We start from the raw sequence: 23,168 nt of genomic DNA on the forward strand, positions 1-23,168 counted from the left end.
CTAGGAGATTTCATCCAGCCAGCTGCACACAGCCAGATCCTCCTGGTAGACTGTGCTGGATGCACACACACAGACACGCACACACCAATGCAGGCTGCCCTGGTGCCCCTCTGCTCTCCCAGCTGGTATAGAAAGAGGCACATGCACACACACAGACAACATAATACAGGTTTACAATTTTGCCATCACATAACACTGAGATTCACCCCTTTTTTAATACATTTCCCCTTCTTTTATTTCTGCTGCATATATGTTATAGTGTTTTTTCTCTTCCCCTCTTCAGTCCTCCCCTGCAGTACCACTACAGTCCAGTAGATGGTGGTGGCTCCCTGGAGCATGGTGGCCACCGCTGTGATACCGACTCAGAGCTGGAGAGTGACTGACAGATGCACAGCTGCCAAGATGCCTTACATCCTAATCCCCCTAACAGCACTGGTGTGTGTGTGTGTGTGTGTGTGAGTGTGTGTGTGTGTGTGTGTGTGTGTGTGTGTGTGTGTGTGTGTGTGTGTGTGTGTGTGTGTGTGTGTGTACAGTACAAATATACATATGTAAGATCAGCACACGTGTGTACCTGTCAGGTCTAAGTGTGTGTATTTCTGTACACAGGCATTCAGTCAGCTTAAATCTGTATGTGTGTGTTTATGTGTTTGTTCATCTGTGTTTTCGGGGGGGGAGGCAGGGTCCGTTGCTTCCTAAAGCACCATAGGATTAGTGCGATGTTAGCATATTAGCATCTTAGCTGGAGGGCTGCTGCTTAACACCACCTGTGCCAGACAGGAGGCTGTGGAGGCTACTCAGCCACACCCCCACCCTTCTCCAACACCCCCCCACCCACAAGCACTCACATATGTAGACATACGAACACACACACATACACAGAGTGGGTGGGTGAAGGTCACTTAGTACAGCAACTTTAAGCTTACTGTCTAAGTCATTACTGTAACTTGTTTATTTGTCTCTTCACACGCTGCACTCTTACAACAAAGTCACATTAAAATTAATTTCACCTTATTTCCAACATATTAAATTCAAGGTAAACGTCCAGCAAGTTTCCAGGACATGACGGTGAAAATGGAGAGATGGCCAATTACATCAAGAACAGCCTTGCAGCTTGTGTCATTACCTTAACCCATAACTCCATTTTTCCTTAATTTTTAGACTACATACACATAAAAAATGCATAATTCAGGGCTGCTCTACAGACAAATTACTTTGAAGACATACAGCATTTGTGTAATACCGATGTATTGGGTTTGATCTAAAATTTTGAGAAGGAAATGCCAGAAGGCAAAACATCTCGAGAGATTCACTGTCACTTTTCACAACTAAACTCTCTTTGTATTCTAAATAAGAATAGACATGTAACACCAAATAATAATGAAAACTTGTTGAAATGTAGAAAGTGTACAACTAAAGGTTTTCCTCCTTAATGCTGTAATTCAAAAGGGTTTTATGATGGCCTCTCTGCAGTGCTTGCTGGTTTTCTGCTCCGTGCTCTTCTGTTTGCAGAGGCCTGCCTGAAGCAGGAGACACACCTGGGTCCAGTGTGACCTTCAGCACAGTACATAAGGCTGGGTCAGCCTCCAGTCCAGTAAAAACTCTCTCCTCAATAATTGTTCAACACACTTGCCATACTGATGAGCCACAACACATACGCACATCACTGTCAGAGACCTAAGTTAAGCACATACTACAGCCATACAGAAGGACATATAAGGACATATAAGATTATCATTAGCATTAATCAAACGGGAAAACTCGGGTTTATGTCTAGATTATATGAAGAATATTTAGTTAGAAGGTTTATTTCTCCTACATCCACATATCCATCCTCCCACACAAACACTACCAAGGCATATCATGGCATTCAGAACACAAAGACTGATCTGTTTAGATGTCTTCTAGTATGTCAAGAAGGTAAAAATACAAACCGAGCAAACCGGTACAAAAGGCCCCTGCATTCAAACCCCCAATAACATTAAGAATGCCATGCTGCTTGTGTTCAGAAAGCAGTGGATCCAATGCGATTAGGAAAGGCACATACAGCCAATGAGCAGGCTAATCAAATTGCACTGATTGCTGGTGTATTGCCTCTCTCTGTTCTCTCTTCTGGATGGCATTGTGTGTTGGCATAATTGATCTCTTCATTTATTTTATAGCATTGAAGTTCACATTACACAGTAAATTTACAAAACATTGTATATACCAAACCATACCATTGTATCTCATGTATGTATTGTTGAAATGTATGTGATTTGTGGAGATGAACGAACTGACCAAAATTCTGTTTTTACCTTTCACAATAAGAGTCCTGGATATGCTACTGCACACTGCGTAAATGCTTTGGTAGCTAAAATTCAGTGACACATTTCAGTAAAAGACCATTAAAGGTAAAAGATAGCATGATGAAGGTCTTTATATCGAGTTGGTGTTAAAATTGTGGGACTTTTTTGTACTGATTTTATCTGCCCTTGGTCTTCTCCTACATACTTGTCAATCCACAGGTGTGCAAAAGTTTTAGTCAGCAAATGGCCATTCAAATATCTTGATGTTTTATGTTTTTTAGTTAATGAAAAGTCATTTTTTTTATTACAAACATAGACAGAATTTTCCATTAAACGAAGGCTACAAAAATGTTTGTGTATGCTGTGAATTACAGTTCCTAAATTAAAAAGAGTCAGCCAAAATCAGAATCGGCAGGCCAATATTTAAAAAAAAACTTGGAAATCAGAAAAGGCTAAGCAAATTGCATTCAGCGCATCTCTGAAGAGAGTAGGAGGTAAAGAAGTTACTCTTCCTCCTGCTAGTCTATTTTTCATGGAATATAAGTAAGTATGGTGAGTAAACATGCATTGTTTGTCTTGAACAACAGTGAAATTAGCTAAATTAATAAAATATGAATGAATGGATGAATGAAATTACTTTAAAATCCACAACACATCATCAAGGACCATGACATCATCATGACAATCAAAAACTGCGTGCTATTTACATACTCAATGACTTGTATATCATAATATAGTAAAAAATAATGTTCATATTGTGCATTGATAATCACTCTGAGTAGAGGGTTTCTTAGACACTCCTCATTTGAATCTGACATTCATATTCATATTCTTATTCTTTTCCCTTGCCTCATTGGATGTAAAACCAGCCAGTCAGAGGAACAGAGTAAGGCAGCTGGACCAATCGGTCAATGAGAATAGCTGTCGATCAGGACAAGGAGGGGAGGGTCAGGAGACGGACACAGCTGTCCTACTGTTGCCTACAACAGACAGGGTGCAAGGAGTGTGTGTGTGTGTGTGTGTGTGTGTGTGTGTGTGTGTGTGTGTGTGTGTGTGTGTGTGTTCATGTGTGTGTGTGTGTGTGTGTGTGTGTGTTCATGTGTGTGGGTGGGGGGGTCAACCAGCCCAACCCTGTCCAGTTGAGCAGTGGTGAACAGGTGCAAAGCTTTATGCATGTGTGTGTGTGTGTGTGTGTGTGTGAGTCACTATTATTCCAGAGTGGTTGGCTCTGTATTATTAATTCAGAAATGCTGGGCTGGGGCTGTGTGCGGCAGCTGGCGTTACGTGTGCATGCATGTGGTTGAGTGTGTGTGTGTGTGTGTGTCTGGACAACATCAGAACCCCCTGGTCTTTTGTGGAGCCCTCCCCTCCATCCTGCTTCAATCCTGAAGCAGCAGAGAAGCATTGTGCTGTATGTCTCCCCTGTCTGCCTGTAAACTACACATGCACACACTCACACACAGCATACTCTGTCAACACAAATACACGCACACACACATGCATGTACGCACACACACTACACAATAGACCAGCCCAGCAGGCTAGAATAAACAATCAGGCACTATACCCCAACTACTGTCAAGTGCACCCCCAGCCTTGCCCGCCCTCCCAAACACACACACACACACACACGCGCACACGCACACACACACACACACACACACACACACACACACACACACATACCAGCCCAGCCTTATTCTAAAGGTTCCATTCATGTGTTGCATTAAAGGGCCGACACTAAGTGCTCTCCACCTCACTAACTGCTGCTCTCTGCTTTCCCCTCTGTCCTGGCTACCTGTATGTCACTCCACCTGCCCAAGTGTGGGCCCATCTGTCCATTGGGGTCCATTCACACTGGGCATGTTTGGTTAAGTTAAGTTAAACTCACTTGCTCTATAAACTTAGCCTAGATTTCTGCTTTAACTTGTGATTATGAAGTAAAAATTGATTGCACAATGTAATGGATCAAGACACTGTATATGAAACCATCAGTATTTATAGTAACTCCTATAAACTTTGCTATTAGTTTATAATTTTGTCTGCCACTGGGCACGGGGCCACACTGGAAAAGGAAGGTTAACTGCTGATTAATTTCTATTATGGACTAAATTACTGAATAAACTCATGTTTGGTGCTGTGTTGTTGTTATTTGCGACGAAAATAATCCAGTTGTTTTTACAACAGTGCCACCAACAATACCACCACTTGGAAACACATGCTGGAGAAGTTGTCAGTTGCCACTTTGATTATTGTTTGTGTGGACTAGTATTAGGCCAGTAGACAATGGCATCATCCATCGCTGATGGCTGTCAATCATAAACAACTGAGCCCTATACCATCATAACATTATCATTTAAAAGGTCCCCTCCACAAAAACTTCCCCAGTTAGGTGAACCCAAGACACTCAGTTCCATCAGTGGCAGCTGTGTTTTTCTTGTTAAGTGTGTCTCTCTAAATCAGGCTTTTGTTATTTGCATATTCTTAGCTTAGCCTGGCTACCTTTGTTTCAAGCTTCTGAGGCTGACACTGTTAAGTGATGGACATGTGGTGAGTTGACAAAGACCCTTTAAACGCAGCATGGGGGATGTTGGTCAGACGCTTGCCATACTTGGATGCGAAAGCTGATCTAACAAGAAAAAAGTGGGAAATGGCGGGTAACTACAGTGTTGTGCTATTAAGCAACAATGATGTCATGATGATTGTTATATGCTGATTTGATGGACATTGCCAAACCCTAGTGTACAGGGTGAGACAGGTGAGAGCCTGGCCCGGTGTGACACCACTCTGTTTGTATGAGCTAAAACACATAGTTGTATCTGGATAAATCACAGTTTTATGGACATATGGAGGAATGTGATAGGCTGCAGTTAATCATGCATGTAAAGTAGAACATTACAAAACGAGTCAAGGGCAGAACACAGTCTCATCCGATTCTCACACAATCAGTCATGCTCTATCACGCGTAACTGACATGCCTAAGTTACAGAGACTGGAATCATATTAGTTTTGGCTCATCTGCTGCTAAAAGTCCCTGATGTCTCATGCAGACAGTTTACCAAAACACTGTCCAATCAAATAGCTGCTTGTAAGCCCATGTGACTGTTGTTTGCAAGATGCTGTTTGCCTATGATTAGGCAGTGTTCATGAACTACTGGAGAGTTTGGGCTAACAAAATCACAGTGTGATTGCAATTAGTGACTGCTGTGTGCCTGTCTGTCACACTCAGAGGTGACAGACAGCTCTATATGTCGGTCCATCTCAGACTAACTCTTCTCCCTCTCCTTCCCTGAGAGCTGGTGTTTGTCATGTTGTAACGTCTGTTTGTCTAAGAGGCTGTGTTTGACACATGTCCAACTCAGCTGGCCAACATCAGGCACTTGAGCCTTTGAGACAATTAAAAAAAACCCAAAGATGACTATATTAGGGCCTCAACAGACAAATGATTTTCATTCTGGATTGATCTGTTGATCATTGTCTTGACTGATTTCTAGATTTTCTTAACTTTCCTCTTTTGTCCAAAACCATAGACAGTCAGTTTACTCACATAGAAAGTAAGGGCACCAGAAACTATTCACATCTGCAAAGCAAATTAGAGAATTCTACTTTTTTTTTTGTCTTTAAAAGAAGCAATCAAACTAATAAATCCATTTTCCAAATAGTTGCTGATTTATTTATTGGTGAAACCTGTCAGTTAATCATTGCAGTTGCAGACTGTTTTATCTATGTTGTAATGAGTATAAAACAAAAAGAAAGTCAAAGAGCTTTTTAAAATAATCATTAAATGCGTATTTTACTGTTTGTTGTCTTTCTGCATGATTATTCCACATTATTGGTTATTTCTTGAAAAATAAATCTCAGTCAAAGCACATAATGAACATTAATCACATTCTCCATCAGGAGCAGAAATAAAACTAATTAAACAGAGCGGCCAGACTAAATTCTGTATTTTATCAAACTCATTCGACGGTTTAAATCCAACTGCTATAGACAAGATCTACTTCAGCCATTATGGACCGGTATTAATCAAGGACATTTTTATGATTTGTTTTATGATTTCCGATTTAATATGGTTATTTTACTTGAAAATTGATTCTTAAAAAAAGTACTAAAACTAACAAATGCACTGTATACTTTTTTCATGACAAGTTATCATACATGATATTGTCTTTAGATGCAGAATAAAATCTCATCTCAAATCTCAAGAATATATGTAAAATCGCCATAATATCGGCATAACATGGCTACAGTAAATAATGAGCAGGCCATTTCCCAGGTCTATTCAAACTCAAGATATTGTGAAGAAACACTCAAACCACGGAGCAATATCTGAATATGGCAGATGTTCGTCTTCTTTTCTTCTCTGTTCTCCCCCTCCAACTCCTCTCATACAGCAGTCTGCCATTGTACCTCGTGGTCGGCCTCGATGCTGTGAGACATCTGCACCTCACTCCCTGTTTCTTTCTTTCTTTTCTGTCTCATCTTTCCTCTGTATACACACACACATAGAACTTTCTTCTTGATGACAGATGGCAAGTCAACAATTGTACAGCATCAGTCTCTCAAAACACACACACACACACACACACACACACACACACACACACACACACACACACACACCACATGCACACACAAACAAACACCACCTCCTTGTCCTCCTGTCCCTTTGTGCCCAATCCCCTGTCAGATGTCTTGATTTGTTTCTTACAGCTAAGTGTATGCATAAGTGTGTGTCCCTCTTTACCTTGGTATATTAAACACTAGTTTAATGAGAGTTTGGTGAGGTGCAGGCCCCAGCCAGTGGACCATATGGGGGACATTTAGCCCCTTCAGATCACTGAGCCAAGCTTCCCTGACATGATTACCACCGCCGCCCGCTTCTCTACACTAGTTTCAGATTGGAGCGGGGAATTTTGTCATGGATAGCTAATTAATGACTGGAGATTGGCAACCAGAGACGGAGGAGGTTGAGGAAGGATGAAAAATTCTCTCACACTTCTTCTCTGTTTTCAATTAGGCTAACTGAGAACTAGTCCACTTGGTATCCAGACGAGCATTTCCACACCTCTTCAGAATTAATCTTTGTCCATATACACACACTGCTTTTGACAGAATTGTCCTGGGTGACTATTTTGTCAGCAAAATATTGTGAGCAGCCAACTTTGTCTCCCTTTCTCATCATTGTATCATCAATGTCCATTTGTGTCTTTATAAATATTTACAATATAACATCCATTCTGTTAGTGTACATACTCTGATACCAATATCATAACGCATACTCAGAGTGCACATTTGCCAGTGATGCTACACACATGGCTGTCTGTGTTGTAGTTTCAAAGAATCTCTGCTTCTGCCCGTGCAGATGTGAACATTGACAACAGAGTTTCTGTAGGTTTTCCAAGAGGTAAGTTTTCAGTGACCTAGAACGCTGTTTACATGTGTACAAAAGACCACACCTATAGAAAAAGACTTGAACTGACCAACTGGGCCTAACTGAGACTCTGTAAAACATGCATACATAAATGAGTAATGCAAGCACACATGAAACACTCATGTTACAGGCCTGTCACATGGTTACACAGTGTCACATTTTCTTGTGGGTTTCAAACAGACATCCATTTGTCCTTGCTTTCCGAATATTGATTGCATTTTACACACTTATGTACTGTACACAATGTCTTCACTGTACAACTATGTGAATGCATGGTAGGCTCACATTTTCAGTGTGTCTGTGTGGCACAGCAGGCCAAAGCTAGTGTCTTAGATAATCCTGTCAGAGACAGATTACAGGTGGGAAGCTATAAATAGACAGACTGTCCCTTTAACCTGGCCACTGTGACATCAGCATGCAGCTCAACTATTAAGTCAGGCATTATGGGAGCAAACTCTAAAATAAAAGTAATATTATGGCTGCAATGGCACTATATGTTAGCCAACATATCAACATGTTAACTAACATTCATTCATTCATTCAGATAGACATCACTTAAAGGAGCTATTTGTAATTCCCAGCCATCTGCTTCAAATGAAGGGGAGGCAGTATTTCTCCCCTTCTCAATGCTAAGTTATTTATCTATTTATCTTTCTATGCAAATTCCTTGTTGCAATTTGTTAAAATTGATAAAGACTGGTATAGTTACTATGATGTATGTATTTATTTACCCGTATACTCACTATTACTCAGTTGAACTTATGCATTTTTTTCTTACACAATAAATGCTAAACTAATGTTTTGGAGGTATACATTATACACTGCAACTGCGAGGTGAGGATTGGGTCAACTGTGGATTGTGTGTGTCACAATTTCGATTCCAAGTGGAAAATCTGTCTAAATATGCCTTTAATTTCAATAATATAAATCAAAGGCAGATTTATGATTCTTTCAGTTTTTGCTTTTACACTCTAACAACACCTGTTCAAACACATCTGAATAGAAACACAAAACTTCAAAGACAACATAGCTAGCTTACCAGTAGCTTGCAGATGCACTTTGAGACACTTATAAAGGATGCATGAAAACGATCAAATGACTGAAACCAGAGGTAACTCCGGCAGAGTCAGAGATGAACTGAACTGAACTGAACTGAACTGAACTGATGACACTGCCAGAGATGCTCAATTGATTTGTTTGGCTAGAGGGTTTACTCAAGACCGACTAGAGAAACTGAACTTTGTAACAAACTGAATTGCATCTATTGTTGCTTATTGTTGAATCCTCAAAGGGGACACAAAGTCACCAAGGAATTTTCATAAAATATCCTTTTCTTTTTAAAGTTCAACTCAAAAACTGAATCAAATCTTGACCTTAAAATTAAAGTCAAATCGAATCACGAGTTTGGAGAATCGTGACTAACCCTGTGTTCATTGTGTCTTATAAGTTAGACTGGGTAATCAAGTATCTGCAGTAGCTGCTGCCTTCTATGTCTCTGCATAATCTTCTATAACTTCTATGTAATTTAACTGATGCTCTGCTCTACAAATGAAGCAACACAGAGCTTTGTGCTACAGTAGTATAGAGGAGAAACTGCAGCAAGCATGTAGCTGATGTTTCAGAGCAACAATGGTTGTCCAGTTGCCCTTAGCAACCAGATGTAGGCAACTGTCCACAAATGTGGTTGATGTGATTGCCCCTGTTGAAACCACTTCTCCTGTGCCAAAAAAGAAAATAAGAGGAAGTTACCAAAAAAAAAAAAGATTGACTATGCAGCAAAAGTTGGAATTGGACAATCTACTGGCATAAATGTGTTCAAAAATATTGGCAAAACAATCAACTTTCAGCCCTGTAACCTGAAGTAGTTTGGTAAGCAACAAAATGGTGACAAGTTGTCACCTGGAAGGCAATTCTACAACCCCTGGCAAAAATTATGGAATCACCAGTCTTGGAGGATGTTTATTCAGTTGTTTAATTTTGTAGAAAAAAAAAGCAGATCACAGACATGACACAAAACTAAAGTCATTTCAAATGGCAACTTTCTGGATTTAAGAAACACTAAAATAAATCAAGAATTGTGAAAAATTGTGGTAGTCAGTAACAGTTACTTTTTTAGACCAAGCAGAGGGAAAAAATTATGGAATCACTCAATTCTGAGGAAAAAAATATGGAATCATGAAAAACAAACAAACAAAAGAACACTTCAACACACCACTAGTACTTTGTTGCACCACCTCTGGCTTTTATAACAGTTTGCAGTCTCTGAGGCATGGACTTAATGAGTGACAAACAGTACTCTTCAATCTGGCTCCAACTTTCTCTGATTGCTGTTGCCAGATCAGCTTTGCAGGTTGGAGCCTTGTCATGGACCATTTTTCTTCAACTTCCACCACAGATTTTCAATTGGAGTGTGATCCGGACTATTTGCAGGTCATGACATTGACCTTATGTGTCTTTCTTCAAGGAATGTTTTCACAGTTTTTGCTCTATGGCAAGATGCATTATCATCTTGAAAAATGATTTCATCATCCCCAAACATCCTTTCAATTGATGGGATAAGAAAAGTGTCCAAAATGTCAACGTAAACTTGTGCATTTATTGAAGATGTAATGACAGCCATCTCCCCAGTGCCTTTACCTGACATGCAGCCCCATATCATCAATGACTGTGGAAATTTGCATGTTTTCTTCAGGCAGTCGTCTTCATAAATCTAAATTGGAACGGCACCAAACAAAAGCTCCAGCATCATCACATTGCCCAATGCAGATTCGCGATTCATCACTGAATATGAATTTCATCCAGTCGTCCACAGTCCACGATTGCTTTTCCTTAGCTCATTGTAACCTAGTTTTTTTCTGTTTAGGTGTTAATGATGGCTTTCGTTTAGCTTTTCTATATGTAAATCCCATTTCCTTTAGGTGATTTCTTACAGTTCGGTCACAGACGTTGACTCCAGTTTCCTCCCATTTGTTCCTCATTTGTTTTGCTGTGCATTTTCTGTTTTCAAGACATATTGCCTTAAGTTTTCTGTCTTTGATGTCTTCCTTGGTCTACCAGTATGCTTGCCTTTAACAACCTTCCCATGTTGTTTGTACTTGGTCCAGATTTTAGACACAGCTGACTGTGAACAACCAACATCTTTTGCAACATTGCGTGATGATTTACCCTCTTTAAGGAGTTTGATAATCCTCTCCTTTGTTTCAATTGACATCTCTCGTGTTGGAGCCATGATTCATGTCAATCCTCTTGGTGCAACAGCTCTCCAAGGTGTGATCACTCCTTTTTAACTGCAGACTAACGAGCAGATCTAATCTGATGCAGGTGTTAGTTTTGGGAAAGAAAATTTACAGGGTGATTCCATAATTTTTTCCTCAGAATTGAGTGATTCAATATTTTTTTCCCTCTGCTTGGTCTAAAAAAGTAACTGTTACTGACTACCACAATTTTTTTTTCTTGATTTCTTTTAGTGTTTCTTAAATCCAGAAAGTTGCCATTTGAAATGACTTTAGTTTTGTGTCATGTCTGTGATCTGCTTTTTTTCCTACAAAATTAAACAACTGAATGAACATCCTCCAAGACTGGAGATTCCATAATTTTTGCCAGGGGTTGTAAACCATTTTATCAGACAGTGTTGAATATTTATTTGACCAGGAGCTAAATTAGTGCATATTGGATTCTCTATGACAATAAATACTGGAGAAACAGCAGTTTGTAATCTACAAGCCCTCTAAGGTGCTTTTTGCAAAAAATGAAAACAATTTTTTTTATCATTTCTAAACAGGAAAAGTTACAGATCAATAACTTATCGAAGTGGCGGTATGAGATCAAATGGTCACACTCTGGGGTTCTTCTCCTGCCAGCCGACACTTACACTAGCTGTTAGCCACTAGGCACTAATCTGTTGGCCTAAATCAGCCAAACCAACCCCCACTCTAACCTGCCTCCTCTAATCAGCCCAAAGCCTACTCCAACCAGCCCACAATACTTCAAGACGTTGGACTACACACTACCCCCCTGGTCTAATCTGTCCGTTAGCACATTTAAACATAGAATCTGCTTTCAGCTTGAACTTGAATTGCTTTATCAAATAGGGACAGAGCTGCTACAGCCAATAGATTGCCATGGAACAAAACAGAAACATGTAACAGTTCATGAGAAAAGTAAGAACCCAGGATTCATATGACTTCATAAAGGCTCTGGCCTTGATTAACTTTCATGCTGTCAAATTCAGTGTTAGACATGATTTGTAAAAATGCAACAATAAATATATGTTTATGCAGTAAGTGGGTTATACCAAGAATATTGAGATGATAAACTGATGGTTATAGAAATCCATAGTACAATTGTTTGTTTTATATTTCGGGTTCAACTGTCAAAAGGTCTAACAAGCTCCAAGTATAAGCAGTGATTTACAGGGTATCACTGTGAAAGGGAAGGAGCATAAACTTGCTACAATCTACAATATCATCCTCAGCTATATGATTAATCATTACCAGTAGATGATAAACAATATCTTGATCACAGTCATCACTAATCAAGTAAATTAGTGTGATGTGTAGCGTGTGACTTAGTAAGTAAAACACTTTGTTGTTAAATGTCTCTGATGCATTGTTGTTATGTTTATTGTTGTGGTTGTATTTGTTTGACAGCTGCCACAGACATAAAATAATGAAATTAAAACAATTAAAACTAGAAGAATAATAAATAAAACTAAAAAACTGTGACAATGAATATAATTAACATGCAAGTGTAACATGTAAATGCATGTGCAAGCACTCATCCAGGCGGTGATCAGATGTTTGCAGTGAGCATTTCTATGATTCCACTACAAACTAATCCCATTACTCAACCTATCCTCCCATCACCCGTCTGTCCTCCTCTATCCAAGTTTTCCTTCTGCAGTGATCAGCACTCCATTCATTGATCCATTCATTCATTTATCTAAGTCTGCCTTACTCTACATTAATTCATTCATTCTCTCATCCATTAATCCATCTTTCTGTGTGGACATTACAAGGATGCTTCCTCTCACTTACCACTCATCTTATTAACTGATGGAGGCTGCAGAGTTATACAGCTCCCACTAAGAGTTGCTACATTCAAAACAGCAGTGCCACCACAGCTATCATGCAGTTTGGTGGCAAAAGTACACATTCACTTCTCTCCATGCCCCTTTTTTAACAGGTTGTCAAAAGTTATCTCAGAAACAGGAGTAGATACATAAAATACTGTCAAGCTAGAGTCTCATTGCTGCACTTTTTATTCATTATATCATCCAGTGCATGGACCAGATTTGTTGCCAAAAACTAAGTAAGCATTATATAAATTTAACTGATAAACTGTCTGCATGATATTGAGAAATTAATGTTAGCAGCTATTTATCGATTGTAATTTGCGACCCATGTTTCACAAGGGTTCACAGAAATTGCCCATCTTCGCTCACTACATTGTAGCCTTTCCTACCCTCATAAACAACATGTGCATAAACAGCAGGTTACTGTCGGAACTTTTTAAAATACAAAAATGTAAAAGTATCGGTTATCTTATCTGTATCAGCCATAGGAGGTAATTATCTGTAATAGTATCCGCTGAAATAATCCATATTGTGCATACCTTGCAGTAACCATGCAGAACACCACAAGGGGACATCCCTATCTGTTGTATCCTAATTAGTGATTGCATCAGATCAGACAGGTGTTATTCATAAAACATGTAAATGCTGCAGCTTTAACATGAGGCTGAATTTAATTTCAAGGTTTACAATCTCAATTTTCTACTCAGTCACTTCGCAAAACAAAAATATAATATTCCTACTGAAAACAAAGGTGACACACTCTCTTCTGCCTGTCTGTGTATGTTACCCATCTGTCTTTCATTCGCTGTCTGTACCCGCTGCTTGCAGGTCTCTTCTGTACTGGCAAGTTGTCTGCCTCTGTTCTGTTCTGGCTGTGTCTGTCACAAACTATCTGTCTCTCTGCCTGTCGTTCCTGTGCTGTTTGTCTGTAGGCTCTGCAGACTAGTCTTTCTGTCTGTCTGTCTGTCTGTCTGTCTGGCTGTCTGTCTGGCTGTCTGTCTGGCTGTCTGGCGGACTGCCATTCTCTGCAGTGTAGAGTGAGTCATTCTGAGGACAATGGAGACAGTTTGTAAAGCCACACTAGAGCGTACACTTCCTCCGGATGTGCAAGAGGATGCCATTCATAACAAAGCCTGCACTGTCTGCCTGTCTGCTTCTGCCCTGTATATGCATGTGTGTTTGAGAAACAGAGGGGATAGAAAGAGGGAGATGGAAGCTGGATGGATAGAAACACAGGATGAATTGCAATAAAAGGGGTGAGTTGTGTTGACAGGCTCCACAGCAGAGGCAGGACAGAGGAGGAGGAGGAGGCGGAGAGGAGAGGAGGAGAGGAGAGTAGAAGGGCGACACAGCAGACAGTGGCGGCAGCGGCGGCAGCAGCAGCAGCAGCGGATGGTGATTGATATCAGAGATCTGGCACTGCCACCTGATCCAGCCAGCCAGCCAGCCTCCAGCAACATCGAACTCACTGAACTCACTGAGCCAAGATGGCTGCCTCACTGCACTGCACCCAATGAACCCCACAGCAGCTGAATGTATACAGTATAGCACAAACAGTTCCCAAAGGGATTAAGTTGTAGAGATTAAGAGTACAGAGAGAAGAGTGTGAAAAGGTACAGGTGTGCCGCTTCACATTTCAGCTTGATGTCTACATACAATCATGCTGAGATGCATTAAGTGACAGGTCTGGATACATACATGGATTCTCATAAAATCAGAAAATACATATCTATTAAAGCCACTTCCTTAGTGTCTCCACAGTGAAATGGCTCCTACTGTGATCAGAATTCTGCATATTATGGATGCGATTTGCAAACAGTGTACATAAGGAGCAAGAGCCCCCGCAAGATATGCAGAACAAACATTTCAGTCTGGGATGCAGCTATGTTATTTAATACTGCATCATGTCAGTAAGAAGGTGTCCATAGCGACCACCAGCCCCATTAAGTTATATCCGAAATGCCATCGAAGTAATCAACAATAACAATATCCAGATAAAAAAATGAAAAGCTCCCAGTTACTGAGATCCTGATTCTAATATCATTTAGACATGTGATGATCCATCGATTCAGATCATTATATCGATTTAAGGATTACTGATCCAATATCCTTGATGCAAAGCAAAAAACAGCAACCATATCATCATTAAGATACACCTTCATTTTAAAATCTGTTTTGTATGCTCAGTAGCTTGAGAGCTATGTTTTATGTGTACAAGTGACGTCAATTATTTACTTTTAATTATATGTTGTATTTTTTTTAGTTATAGCCTAAAGAAAGGGGCTTCTTCTGTAACTTATGGTGTTAAATGGGCAGATGATATCATCTCATATTGATCGCGGGCCCCTGAATTGAATCAAAATCATATTGTGGCAAACTTTGTGATATCTACAAATATTGTATCTTCAAAACAATCCATGTAACATCCTATTGTGATGAAACTAGTGATTTATACACCTAACATTATTTGATGACTGTGTTTGGTCAATTTCTTTGCAGTGGAATTTCCTGTACAGTATTTTCATGGCATTTTATTGTAGCCCTGTACCAAGAGGGATTTAAAACTCAGATCATTCAAAATGTATTTGTGCTACCACAGAAATATTTGTGTAAATTACACTTTACATTAAGTGACGCTTAACTACCCTGTTATGTGAGGTGGCAGAATGTATCCAAGTACATTTACTCAAGAGCTATACTTGAGTACAATTTTGAGGTGCTTCTATTGTACTTTACTTGGGCATTTCTATTTTCTGCTACCTTATAGTTCCACTCGAATGCATTTTGGAGGCAAATATTGTAATTTTTACTTACTGCATTTATTTGACAATACTAGTTACTAGCCACTTTGGAGATTGAATTTAGCATCAAACTACAGAAGATAAGTAAATGTATTTATTTAAAATTCAATCAGATAAAACTAACACTTATTCCACTATCTGCTCCAATAATCAGTCAGTCCTTTTACTCAAGTACTATTCCGGCTGATTTTAATATGATGTATTTACTTTTAATCATGTCTGACTTTAAGGAACTTTTTCAAGTTCCGATAATATGTTTTTATGGTTATTAAGGGTGAAACAATAAATACAATATGTTCACTGAGTCATTTAAAACTGCTGAATTAAAATCTAAATTATCATCATGTTGGACTTCTTTGTAATTTCTCTGCAGTATAAGAAAGAAACATTATCCCTATAAGAGCAACTGCAGAAAATAATGACAACCAATTCAAGCCTTGTGACTTTTCCACATAGGCTTGCTTATATTTGTCTTTAATCTTCTTTCTAAAAAGCTCGATTCTTTATGATGCATGACAAATCTTGATCATTTTAAAAGCATCTGTAAAAGACAGAATATGTACAACATCCTCTTGACTTTATGTTCTTTATCCCGCAGTGTTTGTGATTGCTTCAACTCTCCTGGGAGACAAAGAACCATTGATCTTTGACTATTTCAAAAATGAGTCGGTAACAAGACTCGCTCCTCTTTGACATAGCCATATCTCATCTGATTAGAAGAGAAACACTTCTGGGGGACAGAAAATGTCAGAGAAGAGATGATGGTGTTCTCCCTGTCTCCCTCCTTCAGAGTTTCTCCTCCCTCCTGGCCATCTGTTGTGCTGACTGCTGTGTGAGCTGATGCTGGTGAAGGTAACAGTATCCTCGACTACAGTGCCTGACTGTGACCTCTGTGGCCTCACACAGACTGACAGAAGGTAAACTTCTGGCTTGTGTGAAAATGAAGAGGAGTTTACTTCGGAATCAGATGTTTAAGGCACAATAAAACAGCCATGTACCTTATGGTTGCTGAAAATACTCCATTCAAAACAACACAATGTCCCTACAATGCTACACCTGTAGCTTACACCTATACACCAGATTTTTATCATCTGTTATGCAAAGTATCTTTTTAATCATTCAATTGTCATCACTAACAACTGGTCAGAGGTTATTCTGGTTTATCAGCAGGTCTTTCCTTTAAAGTGTGTGTATATATATATATATATATATATATATATATATATATATATATATATATATATATATATATATATATATATATATATATATATATATATATATATATATATGACTCTGACACATTCTGCCATTTAGCCAGTGTTCATTATTTCCAGAGATAAATAAGTGATGCAGCCGAATGCACTCCCCACTCGGATATAATGAAAGGAGGAAGGAAATCATCGCCATGCTGGTGAGCGAGTGAGTACTGAAAGGCTCGGTCATCTGAGGACACAGTGTATTGTACTTTGCAGTGGAGATGATACTGAAGTCTGCTATTATGCTTTCATTCCACACATACATTTTACTGCCTTATTATATCGCTCTTTTATGTTTATTAATATTTGTATCATCTGCACTGGTTTTGGGGTTTCATCTCACATAATCATGTGAAATACTTTGTATTTTAAGTTGGACTGATTGACTGACAAAAGGAAGGGAGGAATTAAGAAGAACCCTAAAGCTTTCATGCTGCTGCAGTATATTTTACATTCGTAGCCTAAGAAAGCCTTTATTCCTGCCTTGTTTCTTTCTATTCTGTTTAAATGCTTCATATTGACAGTCAGTGAAGCTTATAAAGGACAATGCACAACACACTACAGCTTCTACAATTAATGGGTTAATCACTACTCGTCAACTGTTAACTATTTTAATAATCAGTTGGTCAGCTTGAGTATTTCTTTAAGAAATAAAAGGTTCATTTCCCTGATTGGACTTCTTAAATGTCAATATTTTCATCTATCTTTAGTCTATGACTGTTAACTGAGAAGAGGAACGACCAAAATACAATTAATTAATCAAGAAAATAATTAAGAGATTGTTTTTTGCAGCATTACAAATAGAGTACCACCAGGCATGTGTAAGTTGATCAGTGCACCTACAGTGTGCTAGCATGGTGTTGTGTTGTATACATCTGTCATGATTGGTCAATTATTCTAATGGATAGTGGCTCGTCAAGCGAAAGTTACACACACACAGATACACACAGTCCTGACATAAAACATGCAGAGAAACAAACATCCCCATGAGGCTGCATGAGCAAGAAGTCTTCACCAGCATGTCATGCTATGGATGGGAAACACTTTCTTATCACCCATTTTTACAGCTCTTTTATATTATACAGTAAGTCCTGAATAGCCAGAGCATCACATCAGTAATCCACAAGTTAATTTATGTGTAAGTGTGTCACCCTGAGGATAAAAATTACAACAATGTCGATATAAATCTCTGTCATGCATTAAGTTGTCTATAAACTGACTGCCTACTTTAAGAAGAACTTCTGCGTAAGTAGAACTGGGAAAATACTTATCTTCTGTAATCATAAAATTATCATTAAATTACATTTTTGGCAACAAAATTGCACCATATTGGAAGGATATACTTAACAGCTGTTGTAGACCAGAACTGCAGCAAGAAAGTATAACCAACACACCTAACATTAAATGATTAATTATGAGATTAACAAATACACAACCTGTTTCAGCGTGCATTTACCTTCATACAGAAACAAGAATGGAGATACTATAACTGGTTTTGCTCATTACTGACATGAAAAGAATCAGATACATCACAACCCATCGAATCTTATTGGAATAACAATACATAAGACCTCAGTAATTATGTAGATACTCCTGACTCTAATCTAATGAAACAAACCGTTCAACAATCCTTAGACACATCTAAGAAGCACATGAATGTCTCTCTTTCATTCAGAGACTACGAGACTCTCTCTCTGTTCTCTTCCCGTCTCTTTCACCAGTCTGTCTTTCTGATCTTCCGCTCATTCAGTCGCTGTGTCACAGTCTTCATGTCGCTCAATTCAAGGCAAAACAATGTGCATTATTTGGCGAAAGACTTAGTAAGTACAGGCCCTTCCAGACAGCCAAAACAGAGCTGAATGTAATCTTATTAGTACAAAATGTTTTGTGTATGTGTGTGTGTGTAAAGGTTTCAATACCTTTCTCGGTTCCCTGCTGCTGTTTCCTTTCACTAAAAAGCTGTTTAATGACTAAGACTGCAGTCTTTGCTGTATCACGACCTGGACAGTGAGTCAGCACCCTGACCCTGGTTCTCTCCACACACACATATACATACAGACAATTATTTAGCATATGATGCAGACAAACATTCATATTCCTGACACAAACAACTCCCCCCCCCCCACAACCTCTGTCTCTCTCACACACTGACGAACACTGGTATCGCTGCGTCGTGACTGGGGGTGATGTGTTCCTCTTAATATGCACAGACAACTGTCTGAGGATCACACTGGCATGCTGGCACACATACACAAAGATTTTCCCTAATACTTCAGCAATACATAGTGGAGAGAGCATCCCTTCCATGTAGTAAGGAGCTGTCCAACATGTTCTCCTGCTGTGCCACTGCCTACATTACCCAGAAGCCTGCTGTCTGTTTTGTATCCATGTCACTTCCTGTTCAACAGTTTGTGTTACACATTCCTAGACTCCATTACATATTCAGGGGGGATGATGCTCATTGGCCTAAAAGTCTGGAAATCCCCCTTGTTCATTCCCTAAGGCTCTCTTTCTAAAATGTACACACACACACACAAACCTACACTTGTGAATGGAAAGATCAGCATCATGAGGCACAAGCCCCCATGAAATCCTGGTTTTGCAGGCAATGTTCTGTGCATTAGAAAACAATCAAAGTCCTAAATGCCAGGGCTACTGTTTATCACTTTCTGACTGGTTATAGTTCAGTTTGCATGTGACTTTTCACCTGTTGCAGAACTACTCACTTACATAAGCTGTTAATGTCAGAGAAAAGGGAAGTGCTATCTTTGCTGCATGTTCTTCAACTGTCACAGTCTCTTTGTTTCCTATTTATCATTCTGTTGGTTGTAAGCAGGATGTGCTGTCAGTAACCCCTTCGACTCCACCCCAACCAACCCCATGTCATATGACTCTAAGTGACACCATTCAGGATTTTCTACAAACTTAAGAAACAAAGAATATCTCAAGAGACAGAACTAAGTCGATTTCACAGACTATTAGACACACTTGCCTGACAGAACACTATGCACCAGCAGGGTAACGACAGGCCTGGTAGATGTTATTAACTGCACACTTAACTGCATACAGATACATGCACATACCCATGCAGACACTCTTTTTCAGACTGAAGCACATAAAGGCTTAGCAAACAAACAGCCAGCCAAGCTTATAATAAAGAGACACATCCCTGCGTGTGTGTGTGTGGCAGGGGGGGACGCATATACACTCGCACAACAGATAATCAGACATCCATGTGATCACACACACACTCAATCGCAAACACTCACATCCTCCCACCGGCACATGTGGACAGGCACGGCCAGGCCCTCAGTCTAGACAAGAGGCAGAGAAGAAGAAGAGAAAGCAGAGGCAGAGAGGAGGGGAGTAGAAGAGGAGAGGTACTGCATGTACTTACCCCGTTTCTGGAGCCATCCCTCTCTAACGATGGTGACATCGCTCATGGTTCCTTCACGCCGAGTCTGATGCCGCTACACGCCTGCTCCACAGAGAGAGAGAGGGAGGAGGGGAGGAGAGGAGGAGAGGAGAGAAAGAGAGGGAGAGGAGGAGAGGAGTGGGGGGGCGGCTCTCCCAGCCTCCGCGTCACTCTCCCTCCCTTCCTTTCCCGTTCACCCTCTCGTTCGCGCAGTCTCCCTCTCAGACACACACACACAAACACGCGGTGTGTGTGTATGTGTAAGCGCGTGTGTCGCTTTGCTTCCTGTTGTGGCTTATCTCCCTGCCTCCCTCCCTTCTTCGTCTTCTTCTCCCCCTCCTCCTCCACCACCTCCTCCTCCTCCTCTCTCGTTCCCTCTCCAGACCTTCCTCCTCACCAGCAGTGACTCAGCCTGGAAGGAAGTGAAAGGAGAAAAAAGAAAAAATAAAGAAAAAAGAAGGCATGGATTTATTTTTCTTTTCCTCCTCTGCTGTTCTGCTCTCCTCTCAGCCTCTCCAAAGCCCTTTCATACAATCTGACAAGACAAACAACTAGTGAGGACAAACACACCCTCCGCTCTCCCCCCACCCAGTTCCTCTTTCTATCGCTTACACTCTCTCTGATAAACAGGATGAATTATTGCAGAGCTCTTGATGAAGCAAAAACTGACCTTGATTGCCAAACAAATATCCCTGAGCTCTACCTTTCATTCATTCATGCATCCTTTTTGTTCTGCTGAGCCGGATGTGCAGTGTGCAAAGTCTATCTTTTTCTGCACTCGCTGTATTTCAACATGTCAAAATTTTTGTGTGTGTGCGTAGGCTGATTTGTCTGTCTATATGTGGGAGGTGGGAGAGCATCTCAGGACTGTGGAGTAGGGCTTGGCTATAAATAGCAACAACGGCAGTTAGGGATGCTCTCACACTCTTTCTCTCTGCCCAAATCTCTGCACCTCTCTCTGTCGTCTCACTCCCGCGCTCTCCCACCCTCCCCTCTCGTTCTCTCTCTCTGCATAGCTGCCGCGTTCACCTCAAATGCACTCTACTACACTGTATTACACAACGCGCAACAACACTACGCTGCTCAGCTTGAATGGGGAATTGCACTACAGCGGCTAGGCTAGCAGTAGTAGCCATCTAGTTGGAGATCAGTATTCAGATCAGCTAGTGTCTGCACTGTTGCCGACTCTTGGGGGACTGCAGTGTCATAACGAAGGCTGGGAGAGAACCACAGACACACTCACGCACACACACACACCAGAGTAGGTGACACAGAGCTTTTTTTATGTTGAGGCAGCATAACCAATCTGAAACCAGACGAACAGACATTAAAGGTCTCTGTTAGAAGGGCTTCTACAGTTCTCAGCTCTGGCTTTCACCCGTATAGTGTTGTATCAGATTCATCAAATTTCACTCATCTACGTATAAGCACTAAGAAATTATTATCATTGAGTAAGTAGTTGAATAGCGAGCTAAAAAGGCCTTTGAAACTGTTACTTCACAAAAATCTTTTTCACTTTAATGAAGGTTATATTAAAGGTTGTTTCATAAACATATATTATAAAATGTGTGCTTTTTCAAAGACAGTGTAATAAATATCTGAATGATTTTAAAATAGTTATGAAAATAGTAGTTTCATAATGAAGACTTCTTAGTTTCCCTGGCACAGCAACAGCAAAAAACCAATAACAACAAAAAACATTGCCATATGTGCCAGCAATCAGCTTTCAGCCGAATTTTCATTTTAAACTTCATGACATGACGTTAGTGGTTTTTCCCTTAATAAAAAGTAGATGGAAGGATTTGTTCCCATTTCAGCCCTGGTAAAAAGGCTGTGGTAAACACAAATACAAGACATGTTGATCAAGTTTAATTTTACTGATAAAGTCTAGATAAGCAAACTGCCAACAAATTTTCAATGCAAAGAATTGATTTCAGTGAAGTTTAAGACAACTATGCAAGAATTAACACAAAATGGAACACAGACCACCAATCTTATCAATTGGGGATGCAACAGCTGATATGAAATTACTCTGTAACAATTTTGATAGTTGATTAAATCAGGTTATTTATCAAAAAACAAATACATGAATACATTTGCTGGGTTTCCTAAGGTGTTTAATTCAATAACTAATATAGCTTTAAACTTATTATACAAGACAGTTTAGGCTTGTGGAAATTGTGATGGACTGATAAATCGAATAAATGGATCAACAGTTTGGTCTGTTGAAACAAAAAAATATAATAATTTTTCACCTTTCTTGGACTTTTGCATGTTTATTATAACACACTGTATTACAGTGGACATAATTCAATTATCTGGGTATAGAATAGAATACAATAGAATAGTCTTTATTGTCATTGTACAGGGGGGTACAATGAAATTGAGGGTACTCCCGCAGCAACAAATAAAAAAGCAACACATAGAACAAATAGTAATACAAATAAATTATATATATAGCCTTTTAACCTCTTAATGAACGCCCCCATTTTAAGGTTCTTTTTCCAAAATGACATACCGAAATTAAAAGCATGACAGCTCCCACATAGTTTGAGACTCAGGGATGTGCTTGGTACCATTGGAAAGGTAACACCCTCAAGTTTTTAGAAGTATAAGTGTGATTCTATGACATACTGACACAGAGTTACAGAGGTTGGAACACAGGTTTTGGTTTCCGTCCAAACACAAGGGTGTTCCTATGTTGTAACGGTGTTCCTTAAGGGGTTAAGGTGCTAAAGGGAGGTAGGAGGAGGTAGATTGGGTTTGCAACAAAAACCCAATCTTCCATTTGTTTTTGGTGCTGACCAAAACTAGCTATCTCTAAAACATCTACATGTTTTCGGAAACCAGAGCCGCCATCAAATCTCAGACTTTGTGATTTTTATTAAGACCAGTTTTAG

General features: G+C 39.8%; 1 protein-coding gene across 6 annotated transcripts in view; it reads right to left on the minus strand.

The window, feature by feature from the left end:
* Window positions 1-23,168, minus strand: part of akt3a (v-akt murine thymoma viral oncogene homolog 3a) — a 66,613-nt gene that overhangs the window by 37,740 nt on the left and 5,705 nt on the right. For 3 of the 6 annotated variants that reach the window (XM_030440838.1, XM_030440840.1, XM_030440837.1), the window contains exon 2: window positions 20,251-20,680. The exons of 1 other annotated variant lie outside the window; for it this stretch is intronic. In XM_030440838.1, the coding sequence (XP_030296698.1) occupies window positions 20,251-20,296 (46 nt within the window). In that variant the 5' untranslated portion in view covers window positions 20,297-20,680. Of the gene's footprint in view, window positions 1-20,250; window positions 20,681-20,938; window positions 21,233-23,168 lie in introns of those variants that run through there. 2 more of the 6 variants (XM_030440841.1, XM_030440839.1) reach the window with 2 other exon arrangements.

The sequence above is a fragment of the Sparus aurata genome, chromosome 15, assembly GCF_900880675.1.
Source record: "Sparus aurata chromosome 15, fSpaAur1.1, whole genome shotgun sequence".
NCBI classification, from domain to species: domain Eukaryota; kingdom Metazoa; phylum Chordata; class Actinopteri; order Spariformes; family Sparidae; genus Sparus; species Sparus aurata.